Below are 19,183 nucleotides of genomic sequence, written 5' to 3'. Positions count from 1 at the left end.
GGTCTCAGTTGGACAGGAAGTCCATGGTGGCATCTCCAGGGAGGTCTCAGTTGGACAGGAAGTCCATGGTGGCATCTCCAGGGAGGTCTCAGATGGACAGGAAGTCCATGGTGGCATCTCCAGGGAGGTCTCAGTTGGACGGGAAGTCAACAGTGGCAGATTCCAGGGATGTCCCCACAGTGCCAGGGCCCCTTAGCCCTGGGGACAGGACGTTGATGGTGGCACATCCCAGGTCCCCTCAGCTGGACAGGATGTCCATGATGGCAGGTCCTGGGGGTGTCCCCATGGTGGCAGGTGGTCTCAGCTGGAGATTAATTCAATGGTGGAGTCTCCAGGAAGGTTTCAGTTGGACAGGAAGTCAATGGTGGCACATCCTGGGTAGTCCTGGTTGGACAGGAAGCTGATGGTGGCATGACCCAGGGACTCATCAATTGGACGGGAGGTCAGTGGTGGCACATCCCAGGGTCCCCTCAGTTGGACAGGAAGTCAATGGTGGCACGTCCCAGGGTCCCCTCAGATGGACAGGAAGTCAATGGTGGCACGTCCCAGGGTCCCCTCAGTTGGACAGGAAGTCGATGGTGGCACGTCCCAGGGTCCCCTCAGTTGGACAGGAAGTCAATGGCGGCACATCCCAGGGTCCCCTCAGTTGGACAGGAAGTCAATGGTGGCACGTCCCAGGGTCCCCTCAATTGGACAGGAAGTCGATGGTGGCACGTCCCAGGGTCCCCTCAGTTGGACAGGAAGTCAATGGTGGCCCTCACGCTGCGCGCCGTGCGTGTGTCCAGCGCCGTCACCTTGATCTCGGTGTCCCCGAACTGCATGCTGGTGCGGATCTCGCGCCGGCCCCGCGCCTGGCCCGCCTCCCCCGCGTCCCCCAGCTCCAGGCTGATGGTGCCGCACTTCCTGACGCCGGGGTCGGTGATGTACACCACGTCATCGGTGTCACAGCAGTAGATGTTGATGATGGTCCGGCGCTGGCCGGGCCGGGCCGGGCAGTAGCTCCGTTGGACCACCTCGCCCAACGCCACCGACTGGTCCACGGCCACGAACTTCTCGAAGATGTCGGTGCACCAGTTCTTGCCCTCCTTGACCAGCAGCTTCTCCCGCGGGTGCTTGCCCTCCACGAACTTGTTGAGGACGCCCACGCCGTAGGTGAGCGGGGAGCGGCGCACCCGCACCACGCCGGGGTCCAGGCCGAAGAGCACGGCCCCCTTGAGGATGGTCAGCCCCACGTCCTGCGGCACGATGACCCGGCAGCAGCGGCCGAAGGCGGCCTGCACCGCCCCCTGCAGCATGGCCGACTCGGCGAAGCCGCCCACCAGGAACAGGAATTTGATGCCGTGGACCTCGGGTTTCTTCAGGAGGGCGTCTGGAGCGGGGATAAAAGGGGAGGGTTGGGGTTGGGATGCGGGAGAAGGGGTGTGGGGAAGGGGTGGGGGTGGGGGAGTCCGGGAATGGGGGAAGTTCCAGGGATGGAATGGGGCCGAGGGACAGGGAGGGGTCCAGGGACAAGGAAAGGTTTCCAGGGACAATGGGGTTCCAGGGATAAAAGGTTTCCAGGGACAATGGGGGTTCCAGGGACCATGGTGATTCCAGGGATAAAGGGTTTCCAGGGACAATGGGGGTTCCAGGGACAATGGGGGTTCCAGGGATAAAAGGTTCCCAGAGAAAATGGGGGTTCCAGGGACAAGGGCTAGTCCTAGGGACAATGGGGTTCCAGGGATAAAAGGTTCCCAGGGACAATGGGAGTTCCAGGGACAAGGAATGGGAGATCCAGGAATGGGGGAATCCCAGGGACAATGGGGGGTTCCAGGGGTGGAATGGGTTCCAGAGATGAGGGTGGTCCCAGGGACAAAAGGGGTTCTAGGGATAGGGAAGGTCCCAGGGATGGAGGGGGGGCTCCCAGGTACAGGAGGGTCCCAAGGGCAGGGTTGGGATCCCAGGGACAAAGGGGATCCCAGGGTGAAGGATTGTCCCAGGGATGGGTGGAATCTCCCAGGCGTGGGAGGGTCCCAAGGATGGGGGACTCATAGGGCCAGGGATGGTCCCAGGGACAGGAATAGTTCCAGGGATGAAGGGGCATCCCCCAGGGATGGGAATGATCCCAGGAATGGGGGTGGGACAGGGACAGGGGTTCCCCAGGGATGGGCGTGTCCCCAGGCCCCACCGATGTGCTGGATGATGTGGGTGATGGTTGGCTGGAACAGCTCGTTCATGACCTCGGGGGACATCCGCAGCATCCCTTGGGACGACCACTTCACCAGGTTGACACTGGGGACAGACAGGGGACACGGGGGTGACCAGAACTCCCGCCCGGTCCTTCCCTGTCCTCTCCACTCCCACCCTATCCCACCTTTCCCCCCTCTCTTGCCCTCTCCCACCCCGACGTCACTCCCACCGTGTCCCCGTCCTCCCGAGACGTCCCCAAGCCGTGTCACCCCTCACTTGCTCTTGCGGAGCGCGGTCTCCACGTTGTGGCCGCGGTGTTTGCGGTAGAAGTCGACGAAGGAGAAGGGCAGGGAGATGTTGAGGGGGCTGGAGCGGCTCGGGGCGGCCGCGCGCTTCCGCGCCTCGAAGGCGATGGTCAGGTCCACCCAGGCCGCCGGACGCTTGGCCTTGAAGGTGGCGATGAAATCGTCCCCAAAGATGCGGCACAGAAGCTTCTCGAAGGCCAGGTCCACGCCCACGGCCCCGTAGGGACCTCCTGAGGGACAAGGGTGGGGTCAGGAGGTGGCCCCGTGGTTGCCGTGTCCCCATGGCAGCCATGTCCCCCATCTCCATGTTCTCCCACATCTCTATGTCCCCCACATTCCCATGTCCCTATGTCCCCATCACCATGTCCCTGTGGTCCCCATGTCCCCCGCCATCCCCGTGTCCCTGTGGCACCCACATCCCCATGTCCCCCATCCCCATGTCCCCGTGTCATCCTGATGTCCTCATGTCCCCCATCACTGTGTCCCCCATATCCTCCACATCCCCATGTCCTCCATATCCCCCATGTCCCCCCCAACACCATATCCCCACATCCCCCACATTCCCATGTCCCCATGTCCTTCATCCCCACATCCTTGTCTCCCCCATGTCCCCCACGTCCCTGTGTCACCCACATTTCCATGTCCCACTTCCCCACATCCTGAGGTCCCCACACATCCCTGTGACACCCCTACCACTGTGTCCCCACGTGCCCCATCCCCATGTCCCCAGGTCCTCCCCACACCCCTGTCCCCTCCACCCCACCCCTGTCCCTCCTTGTCCCCCAGTCCGTGTCCCCTTTCCCTCTGTCCCCTCTCTGTCCTCCCGGTCTCCCTGCACTTCCCCACCGCCGCCACCAGGTGGCGCCACAGCCACACCCACCACGCTTTCGTGGGGCCGGGGGTCCCAGCCCGGATTTGGGGTCCCAGCCCAGGATTGGGTTCCCAGCCCCGGATTTGGGTTCCCAGCCGGGGTTTGGGGTCCCAGCCCGGATTTGGGGTCTCAGCCCGGATTTGGGGTCTCAGCCCGGATTTGGGGTCATAGCCCGGGTTTGGAGTCCCAGCCGGGGTTTGGGGTCCCAGCCCGGGTTTGGGGTCCCAGCCCGGATTTGGGGTCCCAGCCAGGGTTTGGGGTCCCAGCCCGGATTTGGGGTCTCAGCCCGGGTTTGGGGTCATAGCCTCCGATTTGGGGTCCCATTCCGGGTTTGGGGTCCCACCCGGGTTTTTGGGCCCCAGCCGGGTTTTTGGGTCCCAGGAGGATCCCGGAGCGGGGGAAAAAAGGATGAGTAGGGATCCTCATCCCACCCGAGGCTTTGTAGAGCTCCTTCAGCGTCCCCTGCGGCTTCTCGATCTGGTGCACGGTCAAATCCACCGTCCCTCCGCCACAATCGGCCACGATGTACCTGTCACCTGGGGAGGGCGACAGCGACACACTGGCGGTCCTGAGTGACCCCCCCCGCGACACCCACCCGCGGGGTGGCAGCAGCCGCGGGGACACAGGGCTGCGTTTTCCCGGAGAAAAGGAAACTTTACCCAAAATATTGGGAACTGGGCCGGGCGGGGAGACGAAGGGATGGGATGGTGGCAGGGAGACCCCGCCCCTGCTGTGCGGTCAAGGGACAGACCCCAACCGTGTCACCCCCATGGCAGGAGCGCCTTTGGGTGCTTGGAGGTGGCTCTGCCACGAAGGGGACATCCAGGGGCGACGCCGGGATCTGGGAATCTCCAGTGGGGACCCGCACCCTTGTCCCCCCCTCGTACCTGCCTGCATCTCCGACCAGAGCTCGCCCACTCCCGACTCCACCAGGAAGGTGCGGCTGTGCCGGGATCGCCGGAGCTGCTCCCGGGCTGGGGGACAGAGCCGGGGGTCGGCAGCAGGGTCAGGATCCCCCCATTTTCATGGGATCCACCCCATTCCCCAGGATCCGCCCCATTCCCACTGTGGGGTCTGTACTGGGAGCACTGGTGACCGCTCCTCTCCAGCTCCACCATGGACGGGCTGATCCAGCTTTCCCTGGTGAGATCCCAAAGGATCCCGGCGGATCCCAGGGCATCACCTCGTGCCCACCCTGGGCGATGTCACCTCCGGCCCAGACCCCACAGCCCGGGTGGGGTTTCCTCTGCTCCCCCCCGTCCCAGGCACATCAAAGCCGCCCGGAAGGGCCGGGATGAGTTGGGAAAGGTGGGGTTGTCCTGGGATATTTTTGGCACGTGGATAATTCCTCATGCTTGGGATCAGCTTGAACAACCCTATAAATCCCCCCACGGGATCCCAAATCTCCATCTGGGATCGCCACCAGCGCATCCCAGTTCCGGGGCTTGGTCCCAGCTGGGCAAACTGGGGCTGTCCCAGTAAAGCCCAGGATCCCACCCACGGGGGGACAGTCCCTGGAGGTGGCCCGGGGGGACAGTCCCTGGAGTTGCCCCAGGGACACGGGGTGGTGGCCAAGATGGCAGGAGGGGTACACGGCTTGGAGGCTTGTGGGAAAGCAGGAAAAAATGCCCTGGATTTGGGGAGGGGGAAATGGGGATCTCTGGGAATGGGGGTGTGAGGATGGGAAATCTTTGGGAATGGGAGGATCTCTGGGAATGGGGTTTCTGGTAGTGGGGGGGATCTTGGGGGACAGGGGTGTCTCTGGCAATGGGGGGAGGGGTCTCTGGGGATGGGGACTCTCTGGGAATGGGGTCTCCAGGGACTTCCCCAGCCATGGCAACTGATGGACCCTCCGGAACTGGCATGCAGGGCCGGATCCCATTCCCTGCTACTCCAGCCCCCAACCTATCCCGACCCCATTCCCTGCTCCTCCAGCCCCCAGTCTATCCCAACCCCATTCCCTGCTATTCCAGCCCCCAACCTATCCCGACCCCATTCCCTGCTCCTCCAGCCCTATCCCAACCCCATTCCCTGCTCCTCCAGCCTCCACCCTATCCCAACCCCATTCCCTGCTATTCCAGCCCCCAACCTATCCCGACCCCATTCCCTGCTCCTCCAGCCCTATCCCAACCCCATTCCCTGCTCCTCCAGCCCTATCCCAACCCCACTCCCTGCTCCTCCAGCCTCCACCCTATCCCAACCCCATTCCCTGCTCCTCCAGCCCTATCCCGACCCCATTCCCTGCTCCTCCAGCCCTATCCCAACCCCATTCCCTGCTCCTGCAGCCCCCAACCTATCCCAACCCCATTCCCTGCTCCTCCAGCCCCCAACCTATCCCAACCCCATTCCCTACTCCTCCAGCCCTATCCCAACCCCATTCCCTGCTCCTCCAACCCCCCACCCTATCTCTGACCTCCCCATTCCCTGCTCCTCCAGCCCTATCCCAACCCCATTCCCTGCTCCTCCAGCCCCACCCTATCCCGACCCCATTCCCTGCTCCTCCAGCCCCCACCCTATCCCGACCCCATTCCCTGCTCTCCTCACCCTGCCGGAAGCTGGAGTCGATGGGGTGGGGGGGCTCGGCCCCGTTGGCCGGGGGGCGGCAGCTCAGCTCGATCAGTTGGTGCAGCCGCAGCTTCCGGCAGTAAATGGAGGCGGCCTCGGGCTCCAGCGCGATCAGCAGCTGCTCCGGCGTCTCCGGGGACACCAGCCCGGCCTGCGGGGACACGCGGTGACACGGAGGGGACAGGGACTGTGGGTTCCCGGGTGTGTCCCCACCGCCTTGGTGCTCACACGGAATTGTGGAATGCGGGAGGATCCAATACCCGCCAATATCTGAATATTCACCCAAAAATTCAACCGACCAATCAACGCCCAACCCGTGACCCAACAGCTCAGCCAACAGCCCAAGCACGCAGCTGATCACCTGACCACGCAACCCGCCATAAATCCACCCAACCGCTCAAACAACCAGACAACCAGTGCCCTGACCTCCAAACCAACCAACCAACCAACCAGTGACCTGACCACCAAACCAACCAACCACCCAGCCAGTGCCCTGACCACCAAACCAACCAACCATCCAACCGCTCAACCAACCACTCAACCAATGACCTGACCACCAAACCAACCAACCACCAAACCAACCACCCAACCAGCCAGTGACCTGACCACCAAACCAACCAACCAACCGCTCAACCAACCACTCAGCCAGTGCCCTGACCACCAAACCAACCATACACCCAGCCAGTGCCCTGACCGCCAAACCAACCATCCACCCAACCAGTGCCCTGACCACCAAACCAACCAACCACCCACCAATGACCTGACCACCAAACCAACCATCCAACCAACCAGTGACCTGACCACCAAACCAACCAACCACCAACCAGTGACCTGACTGCCAAACCAACCATCCAACCACTCAACCAACTGCTCAACCAACCACCCAACCAATGACCTGACCACCCAACAACCATCCAACCAACCACCCAACCAACAACCTCACCACTCAACTAATCCACCCAACCAACCACCCAACAAACCAACGACCTCACCACCCAACTCACCATCCAACCAACCACACAACCAACCACCCAACCAATGACTTGACCACCAAACCAACCATCCAATCAATCACCGAACCAACTGATGACCTCACTACCCAACCAACCACACCACCAAAGACCTGACCACCAAACCAACCACACAACCAACCACACAACCACCCAACCAACCACCTGCTCAATCATCCAACCGCTCCACCAGTGACCCAGTCAACCAATGAACCAACCAACGTCCTGAACACCAAACCAAGCACTCACCGACCAACCAACAGCTCAACCAGTGACGCAACTGCCAAACCAATCACCCAACCAATGGCCAAACTGCTCAAGCAGCCACCCAACCAGTGACCCACCCATTCAACCAACCAACCAACCAACCAACCAACCAACCAACCAACCAACCAACCCATCAACCAACCACCCAACCACTCAACCAGACAACTGCTCAACCAATGACCTGAGCACCAAACCAACCACCCAACCACTGAACAATTCAGCCAACCACCCAGCCACCCACTTAACCACCTCCCTGGCAAATTATCCACCCACTCACCCAACTGCTTTTGGTTGGTTTTGGTTGGAAGGACCATAAATCCCACCCCATTCCCACCCCATCCGTGGGCAGGGACACCTCCCACTATCCCAGGTGGATCCAAATCCATCCAGCCTGGCCTTGGATGCTTCCAGGGATCCAGGGGCTGCCACAGCAAATCTGGGAATTCCAGCCCAGCCCCTCCCCACCCTCCCAGCCAGGAATTCCCTCCAAATATCCCACCTAAGGCTACCCTCTGGCAGTGGGAATTCAGGTTGAGGGAAGAAGGGGATACTCTGGAGACCACAGCCCCTGTGGGGGTCACCCCCACGTGGTCACCCTCCGGAGTCGCCCCACCTTGTAGGCCGCTTCCCGCATGAACTGCTTGGCCGGCTGCTTCCAGATGGCCGGCACGGTGAGGACCCAGCGGATGGCATCGCTCTCAGGCAGGGACGGGCACTGGTCCTTCAGCTCCTGCCAGGGGACAAGCAGGAGGTGACACCGGGGGGCTCCCGGTGATTCACGGAATGCTTGGGGACCTTCAATCCCACCCAGCCCCACCCAGGGACACATCCCGCTATCCCAGGTCGCTCCAAGCCCCAGTGTCCAACCTTGGACACTTCCAGGGATGGGGCAGCCACAGTTCCTCTGGGAATTCCATTCCAGGGCCTCCCCACCCTCCCATGGAATGCACGGAGAGGACACAGAGGATTCCCTTTGGGAAGGAGGAGGAGGAGGAGGGATGGAGGTGGCCCCACCTGCACCGCGTGCTGCTTGAAGAAGCGCAGAGCGTGGGCGAACACCTCCAGCGCCGGCATCTTCTTCCCGTTGACAGCTTCCAGCTCCGTTTTCATGGTCAGATCCTGCCGGGAACAGCAAATGGATCTCACCAGGGGCTGGGAGCTGGACGGATCCATCCATCCATTCCCAAACCTCGGGAATTTGCTGATCCTTCTGCTCCCCAGCTGGAGCTCAAGCACCTGAAGCTTCGTGCAGCTGCATCCACCCACCCTGGAGCAGCTCGGATGGGAGAACCTCAAATTCACCCCCTAAAATGATCTAAAATGGGGTTTTTTTCCCCAACATTTCAATTCCCAGCCTGGCCAGGATCCCCCTGGGAATTCCAGGAATGTCAGGATGAGAGCAGGGACTCACGCTGGTGCTGTGGATCTTCATCTTAAACTTCTCGAAGTAGAACCACTCGCGGGCCTCCTTGGGGTCCAGGTCGTGGTAGGAATCGCGGGCGGTGTAGCCGAAGCTGTGGAATGTCCCCTCCGGGGTCAGCAGGAGGCTGGTGGGGGTCTTCTGGTTGGCCACGCCCGGGTCCCCCCCCTCCCATTTCCTGCAAAGAGGAGCCGGAGCAGGTGAACTTCCAGGGAATGGCTCCTGCCAGGTTTAATTTGATTCTGTGGGCGTGGTCTGAAGGACCTTAAAGGGGGACAAAGGGGGAGGGGTGGTCCCACTCCATCCTCCCAGGAATTTAATGGAATTCCAGACTGGTTTGGGTTGGGAGGGATCTTGAAGTCCACTGAGTGCCACCCTCTGCCCTGGCAGGGACAGCTCCCACTATCCCAGGTGGATCCAAGTCCATCCAGCCTGGCCTTGGGCACTGCCAGGGATTCAGGGGCAGCCACAAATCTGGGAATTCCAGCCCAGCCCCTACTCACCCTCCCAGACAGCAATTCCTTGCCAAGATCCCAGCCCAATCTCCCCTTTCCCAATGGCAGCCATTCCCTGGCTCCTGTCCCTCTGTCCCTTGTCCCCAGTCCCTCTCCAGCTCTCCTGGAGCCCCTCCAGGGACTCTGAGGATTCCCTGGACTTTTTCCTTCTCCAGGTGAATATTCCCAGCTCTCCCAGCCTGGCTCCAGAGCAGAAGAGCTCCATCCCTTGGAGTATCTTCACCCCACACCTTCCACCCACTGCTGCCAGGAGCCATCTCCCACCAGCCCAACCTCCGACCCTTCTGGGGCCACCAATGTCCTTCCCCAGCTCGGGGGCCCCTGGCAGGCCCTCACCTCATCATGTGGATGGCCTCGGGGTCGCTGGTGAAGCTGAAGGCGTAACCGCTGGACGTGGTGCCGAAGTCGATGGCCACCACCACGGAGAAGGACGGGGCCTGCTGGGAACGCGCCTCGCTCCGCTGGAAGGCAAGGAATGGGATTTAGCGCTCAGCTGGGACTGGGGGGAATTCCAGAAAAGCCATAAAAACACCAGGAACAGCTTCATTTCCCCAGGATTTCCAGGATTTTTCCTGGATTTTCAGGACTTTTTCCTGGATTTTCAGGATTTTTTCCTGGATTTTCACCCAGGTTGGTGATTTACTGGTGGGTGATTCTGCTTCTTATACATCTTCAACTGCATTGGGAAAAGCATCCCCATATCCTGGGAGGATAGAGTAAGGTGGGATCAAGCACTCAGTTGGACTGGGGGAATTCCAGAAAAGCCATAAAAACACCAGGAACAGCTTCGTTTCCCCGGGATTTTCAGGATTTTTCCTGGATTTTCACCCAGGTTGGTGATTTACTGGTGGGTGATTCTGCTTCTTATACTTCACTCATTGGGAAAAGCATCTCCCATATTCCACGGGAGGCAAGGAAGGTAAGGAATGGGATCAAGCACTCAGTTGGGACTGGGGGGAATTCCAGAAAAGCCATAAAAACACCAGGAACTGGTTAATTTTCCTGGGATTTTCAGGATTTTTCCTGGATTTTCAGGATTTTTTCCTGGATTTTCACCCAGGTTGGTGATTTACTGGTGGGTGATTCTGCTTCTTATACATCTTTACTCATTGGGAAGAGCATCTCCCATATTCCATGGGAGGAAAGGAAGGTAAGGAATGGGATCAAGCACTCAGTTGGGACTGGGGGGAATTACAGAAAAGCCATAAAAACACCTGGAACAGCTTCGTTTCCCCAAGATTTCCAGGATTTTTCCTGGATTTTCAGGATTTTTCCTGGATTTTCACCCAGGTTGGGGATTTCCTGGTGGGTGATTCTGCTTCTTATACATCTTCAACTGTATTTGGAAAAGCATCTCCCATATTCCACGGGAGGCAAGGAATGTAAGGAATGGGATCAAGCACTCAGTTGGGACTGGGGGGAATTCCAGAAAAGCCATAAAAACACCAGGAGAAGCTTCATTTTCCCAGGATTTTGCCAGGATTTTCAGGATTTTTTCCTGGATTTTCAGGATTTTTCCTGGATTTTCAGGATTTTTTCCTGGATTTTCACCCAGATTGGTGATTTACTGGTGGGTGATTCTGCTTCTTATACATCTTCAACTGCATTGGGAAAAGCGTCTCCCGCATTGCATGGGGTGGCTGTGGTCGTTCCCAAAGGCAATTCCCGTGGGACACAGGGATTTGGGCAGCCCTGGAGAGGGATGCCATGGATGCCCATGGGAGCAGCCAGGGTGGTTGGGGGCTCCTGTGCTGAGCCCCCCTCACTTGGACCCTGGAATTGGAGCCAAGATTCCCAAAAACCTTCCCCGTGTCTGGTCTCAGTCCAAGGGACATTGTCCCAGGTGTCCCCAAGGGTCACTGAACCCAAATTGTTCCCTGCTCCCCATCTTGGACTGGGTGACATCATCCCAGGTGTCCCCAAGGGTCATTCAGCCAAAACCCTTTCCTGGGTCTGGTCTCAGTCCAAGGGACATTGTCCCAGGTGTCCCCAAGGGTCACTGAACCCAAATTGTTCCCTGCTCCCCATCTTGGACTGGGTGACATCATCCCAGGTGTCCCTGCATGTCACCCAGCCAAAATCCTTCCCTGTGACCAATCTCAGTCCAAGGGACATTGTCCCAGGTGTCCCCAAGGATCATTCAGCCAAAATCCTTCCCTGTGACCAATCTCAGTCCAAGGGACATTGTCCCAGGTGTCCCCAAGGGTCACTGAACCCAACCATTCCCTGCCTCTCCCCTTGGACTGGGTGACATCATCCCAGGTGTCCCCAAGGATCATTCAGCCAAAATCCTTCCCTGTGACCAATCTCAGTCCAAGGGACATTGTCCCAGGTGTCCCCAAGGGTCACTGAACCCAAATTGTTCCCTGCTCCCCATCTTGGACTGGGTGACATCATCTCAGGTGTTCCAGCGTGTCACCCAGCCAAAACCCTTCCCTGTGTCCGGTCTCAGTCCAAGGAACATTGTCCCAGCTGTCCCCAAGGGTCACTGAACCCAAACCCTTCCCTGCTCCCCCTCTTGGATGAGGTGACATCATCCCAGGTGTCCCCGTGTGTCACCCAGACAAAATCCTTCCCTGTCTCCAATCTCACCTTGTCCCAGGTGTCCCCAGGGGTCACCCAGCTGAAAATCCCCCTGGCCCAGATGTTTTGGGATGTTCCCACTGCTGCTCCCACCCTTTTCCCATCCCCACTCCGTGTCCCTTTCCTCCGGGGCTGTCCCTGTGCTGAAGAAGCCGTAAGGATGTGACAAGGCCCTGTCCCCATGTCACCACGGGAAGCTGAAAGCCTCGTTAACTCATCACGTCCCCAGATTTGATAAGTGAGGACAGGATCTGGCCAGGAAAAATGCCGGGATCAGCAGGGAAGAGGCGGCCGGCGCAGGAATGTGCAGGGACAAGGAACTCCAGGGAGGATCCGGCTCTGGAACGCGGCCTCCCACACCCGGCGGCCCCGGAGGAGGGCAGGAGTTTTGTGGGGTTAAACTTTTCCTGGTGGGTCATTCCAGAGCTGGAAAACCCCTCCATCCTGAAAGTCCCATGGATAGAGGTCCTGGGGAGAGACTGACCCATCCTGTGGGACTGGGGGGGGGGGGAGGGAGGAATGGAGGCTGGACTGGGAGGGGAGGGAGGGGGAGCAGGAACTGGGGAAGGACCAGAGGGGGAAAGGACAGGGGGACAGACCCCAATGGTCTTACTGGGACTCCACAACTGCCTAACTGGGAACCCCATACTGGTCTTACTGGGAATTTACTGGGACCCCCAAACTGCCTTACTGGGAACACCATAATGGTTTTACTGGGGACCCCACTGTGACCTTACTGGGACCCCACAATGGCCTTATTGGGACCCCAAAACTGCCTTACTGGGAACACCATAATGGTCTTATTGGGACCACACACTGGCCTTACTGGGAACCCCATAATGGCTTTACTGGGACCCCACAATGGCCTTACTGGGGACCCCATAATGGCCATACAGCGACTTCATAACAACTTTACTGGGAACCCCATAATGGCCTTACTGGGAACCCCCTAATGGCCTTACTGGGACCACACACTGGCCTTACTGGGACCCCCATAATGGTCTTACTGGGGACCCCAAAATGGCCATACAAAAACTTCATAACGACCTTACTGGTAACCCCATAATGGCCTTACTGGGACCACACACTGGCCATAATGGGAACACCATAATGGCCATAGTAGGACCCCAAAACTGCCTTACTGGGAACACCATAATGGTCTTATTGGAAACCCCTAATGGCATACTGGGACGCCAAATCTGCCCTATTGGGAACCCCATAATAGCCTTACCGGGAACCCCAAAACTGCCTTACTGGGAACTCCAAAACTGCCTTACTGGGAACACCATAATGGTTTTACTGGGGACCCCACAATGGCCATACAGTGACTTCATACTGATCTTACTGGGGACCCTGTAATGGCCCTACTGGGACCCCACACTGGCCTTACTGGGACCCCACAACTGCCTCACTGGGAACCCCATAATTGCCTTACTGGGAACCCCAAATCTGCCTTACTGGGAACCCCATAACAACCTAACTGGTAAGCCCATAATGGCCTTACTGGGAACCCCCTCATGGCCTTACTGGGACCACACACTGGCCTTACTGGGACCCCACAATGGCCATACAGTGACTTTATACCGACCTTACTGGGGACCCTGTAATGGCCTTACTGGGAACCCCATAATGGCCTTACTGGGACCACACACTGGTCAAAATGGGAACCCCATAATGGCCTTACTGGGACCACAAAAGTGCCTTACTGGGAACCCCACAATGGCCATACAGTGACTTCATAATGGCCTTACTGGGAACCCCACAATGGCCTTACTGGTCCCACTGGTCCCGCACTCACCGGTGACTGGGACGGCGTCAGCGGGGCGATGCTGCAGCTGTCGTGGGGTGTCCCCGGGGAGCCGGGCGGGGACGGCGTCGGGCACCGCTCACCGTTGGCACCTGGGGACATGGACGGGAGAGTCTGGGGGACCCCAAAGACCCTTCCCCAAGGAGAGAACACCCAGGATATCCCGATGGAGACGGATCCAGGTGGGAAGGGATCCCAGCCCTCCCCAAGGAGAGACCACCTGGGACATCCCAATGGAGATGGATACAGGTGAGAAGGGATCCCAGCCGTTCACCAAGGACCCTTCCCCAAGGAGACACCACCCAGGATATCCCGATGGAGACGGATCCAGGTGGGAAGGGATCCCAGCCCTTTACCAAGGACCATTCCCCAAGGACCAACCACAGGAACATCCAGATGGAGACAGATCAGGGTGGGAAGGGATCCCAACCCTTCCCAAATCCTTCCCTCAAGGAGAGACCACCCAAGACATCCCGATGGAGATGGATCCAGGTGAGAAGGGATCCCAGCCCTTCCCAAAGACCCTTCCCCAGGGAGAGACCAGCTGGGACATCCTGATGAAGATGGATCTGGGTAGGAAAGGATCCCTGCCCTTCCCAAATCCTTTCCCCAAGGAGAGACCACCCAAAACATCCTGATGGAGACCGATCCAGGTGGGAAGGGATCCCAGCCCTCCCCAAGGAGAAGAGACCACCCCAAGACATCCCGATGGAGACGGATCCAGGGTGGATGTGGCGGTGGAGGGGACAGAGTCACTGTGGGGTCTCCAGATGTGGAGTTCATAAAATCATGGAATTGTGGGATGGTTGGAGTTAGAAAGGTCCCTAAATCCCATCCAGTGCCACCTCAGCCATGGGCAGGGACACCTTCCATTATCCCAGGTGGATCCAACACAGCCTCAGACACTTCCAGGGATGTGTCCAAGGGGGCACTTCCAGGGGAAGCTGCTCTGGGCCAGCAGCTGGAAGGTTTGGATTCAGCAGGAATGGGGGAAAACTTGGAAAGAAAGGAAGGAAATGTCTGTGTTTCAAATCCATGGAGAACCAGCGAGAGAGGGTGGGTCCAGCTCAGACCCTCGGCCACGCTCCAGAACATCCCGGTTTCCTGGAGACCCTGGAAGCTCCTGCATGAGCCTGTGGCAATCCCAAAATCTGGGGGTGGGGATCACGGACACAGCAGATTTTCCCTCCTCCACTTCCTCCTCCTGAAGCCACCACCCGTCCCTGTCCCCTCCAGCAGCAGAATTCCAGGGATCCCCAATGATCCCAGAATGGGGATGGGGTGAACCCCAAAGTCCCCGCCCCACATCGGGGACACGGGGCTGTCCCTCCCGCGCTGCCCCGGGCACCTGGCGCCAATTAGCAGCCGGCATTAATTAATCACCGCCCACGAAAGAGCCGCGGGAGCGGCCCCAGCTGGACGGAGCTGGGGGGGGGGTGCTGACGGAGCGGGTTTCCCAAGGGATTGGGATTGGGATAGAGTGTTGGGAACGGGGTGTGGGGTCCGGGCGGTGACAGTGGCGAGGTGAAGGGACTGTCGGCCCTAAAACCTGCGCTGTGGGATTGCTGATCCTGCCGGGATCCTGCTGGGATCGGGGCTGTGGGAGCGGGGATGAGCAGCGCCCACTCCCAGCCGGGCTCTGGAGAGATTTGGGAGCAGAGGAGGCTCCGTGGTCGGAGAGATTTGGGAAGGGCAGAGGATCCTCCGGGAAGAACGAAACTCCTTCTCACCTTCACCGGTGTCTGGCCAAACCCACCCCGGCTCCCAGTGCCACCAGTTTGCCCTGGGACTGCCACTGGGACAGCCTCGGGAAGCTCAGGAGCCCCAAGGAATGCCCTGGGGTCCCCTAACAGCAGCAGCCGCGGGACTGGGACTGGGACTGGGATTGGGATTGGGATTGGGACTGGGATTGGGATTGGTCTGATCCAATCAGACTTTCCGTGTCTGGGGAAGAGCCCCATCACAGAGTTGGGGACAGCGATCGCCGTGTCCCCCGACGCCGGAGCTGTGCTGGTGACACGTCCGCTGTCCCCTACACCCGCTCCCTAAGTGCCTTTCCCTGTATCCGTGTCTGTCCCATAAATATTTGATCCCAGACAAATGGGAACGGTCCCTGCGCCGCTCCGCGTGTGACAGAGCCAGGGGGGGACCGTGACACCCCGGGGGCTCTGGAGAGCCTCAGACATGAAACCTCATTCCTGAGGAGATGGATCGGGGCCGGGGGGGTGAATCCTGCCACAGCCTCAACATTCCTGGATTTGGGATGGCGGGATCAGGTTTGGGATTGCGGGATCAGGTGTGGGATTGAAGGAGCAGGTTTGGGATGGCAGGCTCCGGTGTGGGATGGTGGGATGAGGTGTGGAATGGCGGGATGAAGTTTTGGGGGGGAGGGCTCAAGTTTAGGATGGCAGGATCAGGTTTGGGATGGCAGAGTCAAGTTTGGGATGGAAGGATGAGGTGTGGGATGGCAGGATGAAATTTAGGATGGAAGGATGAGGTTTGGGATGGTGGGATCAGGTTTAGGATGGAGGGATCAGGTTTGGGATGGAGGGACGAGATTTGGGATGGCAGAAGCAGCTTTGGGATGTTGGGATCAGGTTTGGGATGTTGGGATCAGGTTTGGAATGTTGGGATCAGGTTTCCTCCCACAGCTGGCTCTGGTTCCCCCAGCACAGGAGCTGTGGAGGGGACACAGAGGGGACAGCAAGGGACCTGGACACAGAGTGATCATCTGGGGGGGTCAGGGGACATCTCAGCCAGTGCCACCTCCTGGGGACATCCTTACCCATCCGCAGGCTCTGCATCCCAGGCTCCAGGAGCATCGCCATGGCCTCGCTGCCCACCTGGAAAAGGAAGGGACAAAATCCATCCCTGTGTCCCCTCAGTGGCGTGGGGTGGTCACAGTGTCCCCTCAGTGTCCCCTCGGTGTCACTGTCCCCCAAACACCACACCAGGGATGAGGCTGGGATTTGTAGGGTTGGCGGGAGGTGACCCCAAATCCCAGCTCAGGATGGGGTGTGGCTGTCCCAGTTTGGGGCACACGCGATTGTCACCATCCAGGGTGTCCCCGGCTGTCACAGCCACTGTGGGGACAGGGACCCGAGTTCCTGTCACTGGGCAGGTCAGACAGATGTTCAGGATACAGATGTGCAGGGTGGAAATCGCTGCTCCTGCACATTTTTACCCTCAACCAAAGCCCTTTTTCAGGAGGGCTCATTTAGGAAAAATCCCAATTTATTTTCTGATGGAAGCACGGCGGCCAAAGGGATCCTGGCTCTTCCCAGGGATTCCAACCCGGCCTGGACCAGCTCCAGATCTTCTCCCAGGGATAACACCCCAGCTCCTGGCTCCCTTCCCGAGGCCACAGCCCCCCACCACCCCCAGCCCCCCCAGCCCGCGCCGGCCGCTCTCATCCCACAAATCCAGAGCTTCGGGATAGGGCTGAGCTCATCGGGAGAGGCTTCCCCGCCAGCCAAACCCACCCACGAGCTGCTGGCCCCACGGCCTCCCCTCTTCCCAAAAAAATCCCCTCGGGATACCCACGGCAGGTGGGGGGGCTTTCCCTGGAATGGGGACACTTTCCCAGCTCTGGCCACCCGGGAGCTGTGGGCAGGGAAGGCCGTGCTGGTGGCCCTGGGGTGGCACACGGGGGGGTCCTGGGGGTGGTCCAGGGGCTTTTCCACCAAAATGGGGCTTTCCCTGAGGTTTTCCTGCAGGCAATCAGCCCCCAGCTCTGGGATTTGTGTCCTTTTCCAGCTGCCTGGGGCTCAGGTTGTGGGTTTGGATGTGCAGGGATGTCCCCAATGTCCCAAACCCCGCGGTTTGAGCATCCCACGGGAGCCAGAGGGACATGCCAGCCCTTGGTGGCTCTGTGGTTTCGTTCCCTGTCCCTCCATGGCCATGGGGGATCCAGGGGGTCTCTGCGGGGTCTGTGCTGACCCTCAGGCTCCGGGTGACCAAAATCCTCCTTCTCCAGGTGGCAGGGGGTGGCCGACAGCCACCTTTGTCCCCAAGGTGCCATTCCCTTCCCAGGCGAGGAGGGTGGGTGGCCTCAAGCCCCCGAGTGTCCCCCAGTGACCACGCTGTTGTCACCCAGGGGACACAGGACGACACCCCCGACTCTGGGGGTCCCTCCCGGGGCAGATCCCGGTGGCTCCCGGGCTCCCTCCGGCCGGAGCAGCGATTTTGAGGATTTTCCACCATTTCCGTCTCTGCGGGGGCTCACGGAAACGGGGAAAGGAAACAAAGTTTGGGACGGGATCAGGGTGGAGCAGCCAGGAGCGACACCGGGGCTGTGGCACGGCCAAGAGCAGCGAGGGGACACCGGCTTGGCCGGGCGGGGTGTCCCCACAAACTTGGGGTGTCCCCACAACTCGGGGTGTCCCCACAACTCGGGGTGTCCCCACAACTCGGGGTGACCCCGCGGGACACCTGGGAGGCTCAGGGCAGCTGTGGGGCTCCGATCCAGATGTGCTGGGACAGAAGGAGCTGTTTGTCCCCAGGTCCCCGCTGTGCCAGGGCTGTGGGGTTGGGGACACCCCAAATCCTCCCGAGGAGCTGTTGGGGTTCCCTGGAGCCATTCCCTGTCCCCTCGGCCACGGCTGGGACACAGGAGCCACCCACGGGTGTCCCCTGCACGGTGCTGGCACTTTGTGGCGCTGTCCCTGTGGTGTTCCCGATGGTCCCAGCAGTGTCCCCAATGGTCACAGCGGTGTCCCCCAGGACAGGGCACACGGGGACAGTGTCCAAGCGTCCATCCCCCCTCCCCCCCGTGCCCACACCCCCGCTATTCCCACTGGGAAGAAGCCGCGGAGTCCTGGCACCCCCCAGTGTCCCCAAACCGGACAGAGACCCCAGGGGCGGTGCCACCCTCACCTCGGCCAGAGGACAGGGCTGTCCCCCACGTCCCCACTCCCTGCTGTCGCCCGGCTGCCGCCACCCCCGCCGGCCACTCACCGCTGTGGGGGGGGCACAGGTTGGGGACCCCTCGCTTTGTCACCCGGGCCGTGTCCCCCGGGCTGGTGGCTCCGGCCGCCCCCGCGGTGCCCGCGGCTCTGTCCCCGTCCTGCCCGCGGCTCTGTCCCCGTCGGGGCCCCGCGCAGCCCCCCGCGCTCCGGCTTCCTCCCACTCCCTGTCCCGGCCCAGGCAGCGCCTCAAATTGCAATTCCAGCTGCAGATGTGGGAGCGGGAGCGGCGGGAGGAGGAGGAGGAGGAGGAGGAGGCAGGGCCAGCTCCAGTCCCGCCGGCAGCGGAACCTCCGCTCCCCGCCCGGCCACGGCCACCGAGGGGGGACGAGGGTCCCAAACCGGCCTGGATGGGGGACACGCCACCCCCACAGTCCCCCCGCAGTGTCCCCCTGAGTTTGTGTGAATCGCTCTGCCGGGTTTGTCACTGCGCGTGTCCCGGGTGACATCGGCTCTGTCCCCACATCCAGCCCCATCCCGGCTCCAGAGCTCGGGGTTATCCCGGGATTCTCCTCCCCGCCGTCGTTCCCGTTCCCAAAGGGGGATCTGGATCCGGGGGGTCCCTGGAGGGGGGATCTGGTCCAGGGATCCCAGATTTTGGATCAGAGCTGGGAGATGCCGAGGGTGGGAGCAGAGCCGGGGGATCCCAGATTTGGGATCAGATCTGTGAGACCCCAAGGGAAGGAGGGACACAAAGCGTCTGTCCT

General features: G+C 60.2%; 1 protein-coding gene and 1 long non-coding RNA gene across 3 annotated transcripts; both read right to left on the bottom strand.

Moving 5' to 3' along the window:
- Window positions 1–726: 726 nt before the first annotated feature.
- On the bottom strand, window positions 727–18,695 carry HSPA12B (heat shock protein family A (Hsp70) member 12B). 2 transcript variants are annotated; one of them, XM_050973382.1, is made up of 13 exons: window positions 18,469–18,695; window positions 16,298–16,355; window positions 13,504–13,604; window positions 9,459–9,583; window positions 8,599–8,785; window positions 8,202–8,306; window positions 7,801–7,917; window positions 5,890–6,061; window positions 4,233–4,319; window positions 3,777–3,881; window positions 2,446–2,704; window positions 2,168–2,271; window positions 727–1,369 (listed from the first exon to the last, which is right to left on the bottom strand). In XM_050973382.1, exons 2-13 carry the CDS (start codon window positions 16,338–16,340, stop codon window positions 729–731), a joined length of 2,046 nt encoding a protein of 681 aa, XP_050829339.1. In that variant the 5' UTR covers window positions 16,341–16,355; window positions 18,469–18,695; the 3' UTR covers window positions 727–728. The 2 variants fall into 2 exon arrangements, with proteins under 2 accessions (XP_050829339.1, XP_050829340.1); XM_050973383.1 differs by lacking the exon at window positions 18,469–18,695 and adding an exon at window positions 18,388–18,467.
- Window positions 6,418–7,790, bottom strand: LOC127059505 (uncharacterized). The gene is made up of 3 exons (XR_007777420.1): window positions 6,671–7,790; window positions 6,512–6,635; window positions 6,418–6,459 (listed from the first exon to the last, which is right to left on the bottom strand). It is a non-coding gene; the product is annotated as an uncharacterized LOC127059505 (long non-coding RNA).
- Window positions 18,696–19,183: the final 488 nt, after the last annotated feature.

Source organism: Serinus canaria, chromosome 4 (genome assembly GCF_022539315.1).
Source record: "Serinus canaria isolate serCan28SL12 chromosome 4, serCan2020, whole genome shotgun sequence".
Taxonomy (NCBI): Eukaryota; Metazoa; Chordata; class Aves; order Passeriformes; family Fringillidae; genus Serinus; species Serinus canaria.
The sequence above is the reverse complement of the archived record's forward strand: the minus strand, read 5'-3'. Positions and strand labels throughout refer to the sequence as shown.

Coding starts and splice junctions, on each gene's coding strand:
- HSPA12B (XM_050973382.1), bottom strand. CDS start 16,340: ATGGCGATGCTCCTGGAGCCTGGGATGCAGAGCCTGCGGATGG. Junction 13,605..16,297: donor GATGCAGAGCCTGCGGATGG/GTAAGGATGTCC, acceptor CCATGTCCCCAG/GTGCCAACGGTGAGCGGTGC. Junction 4,320..5,889: donor CGACTCCAGCTTCCGGCAGG/GTGAGGAGAGCA, acceptor TCTGTCCCCCAG/CCCGGGAGCAGCTCCGGCGA.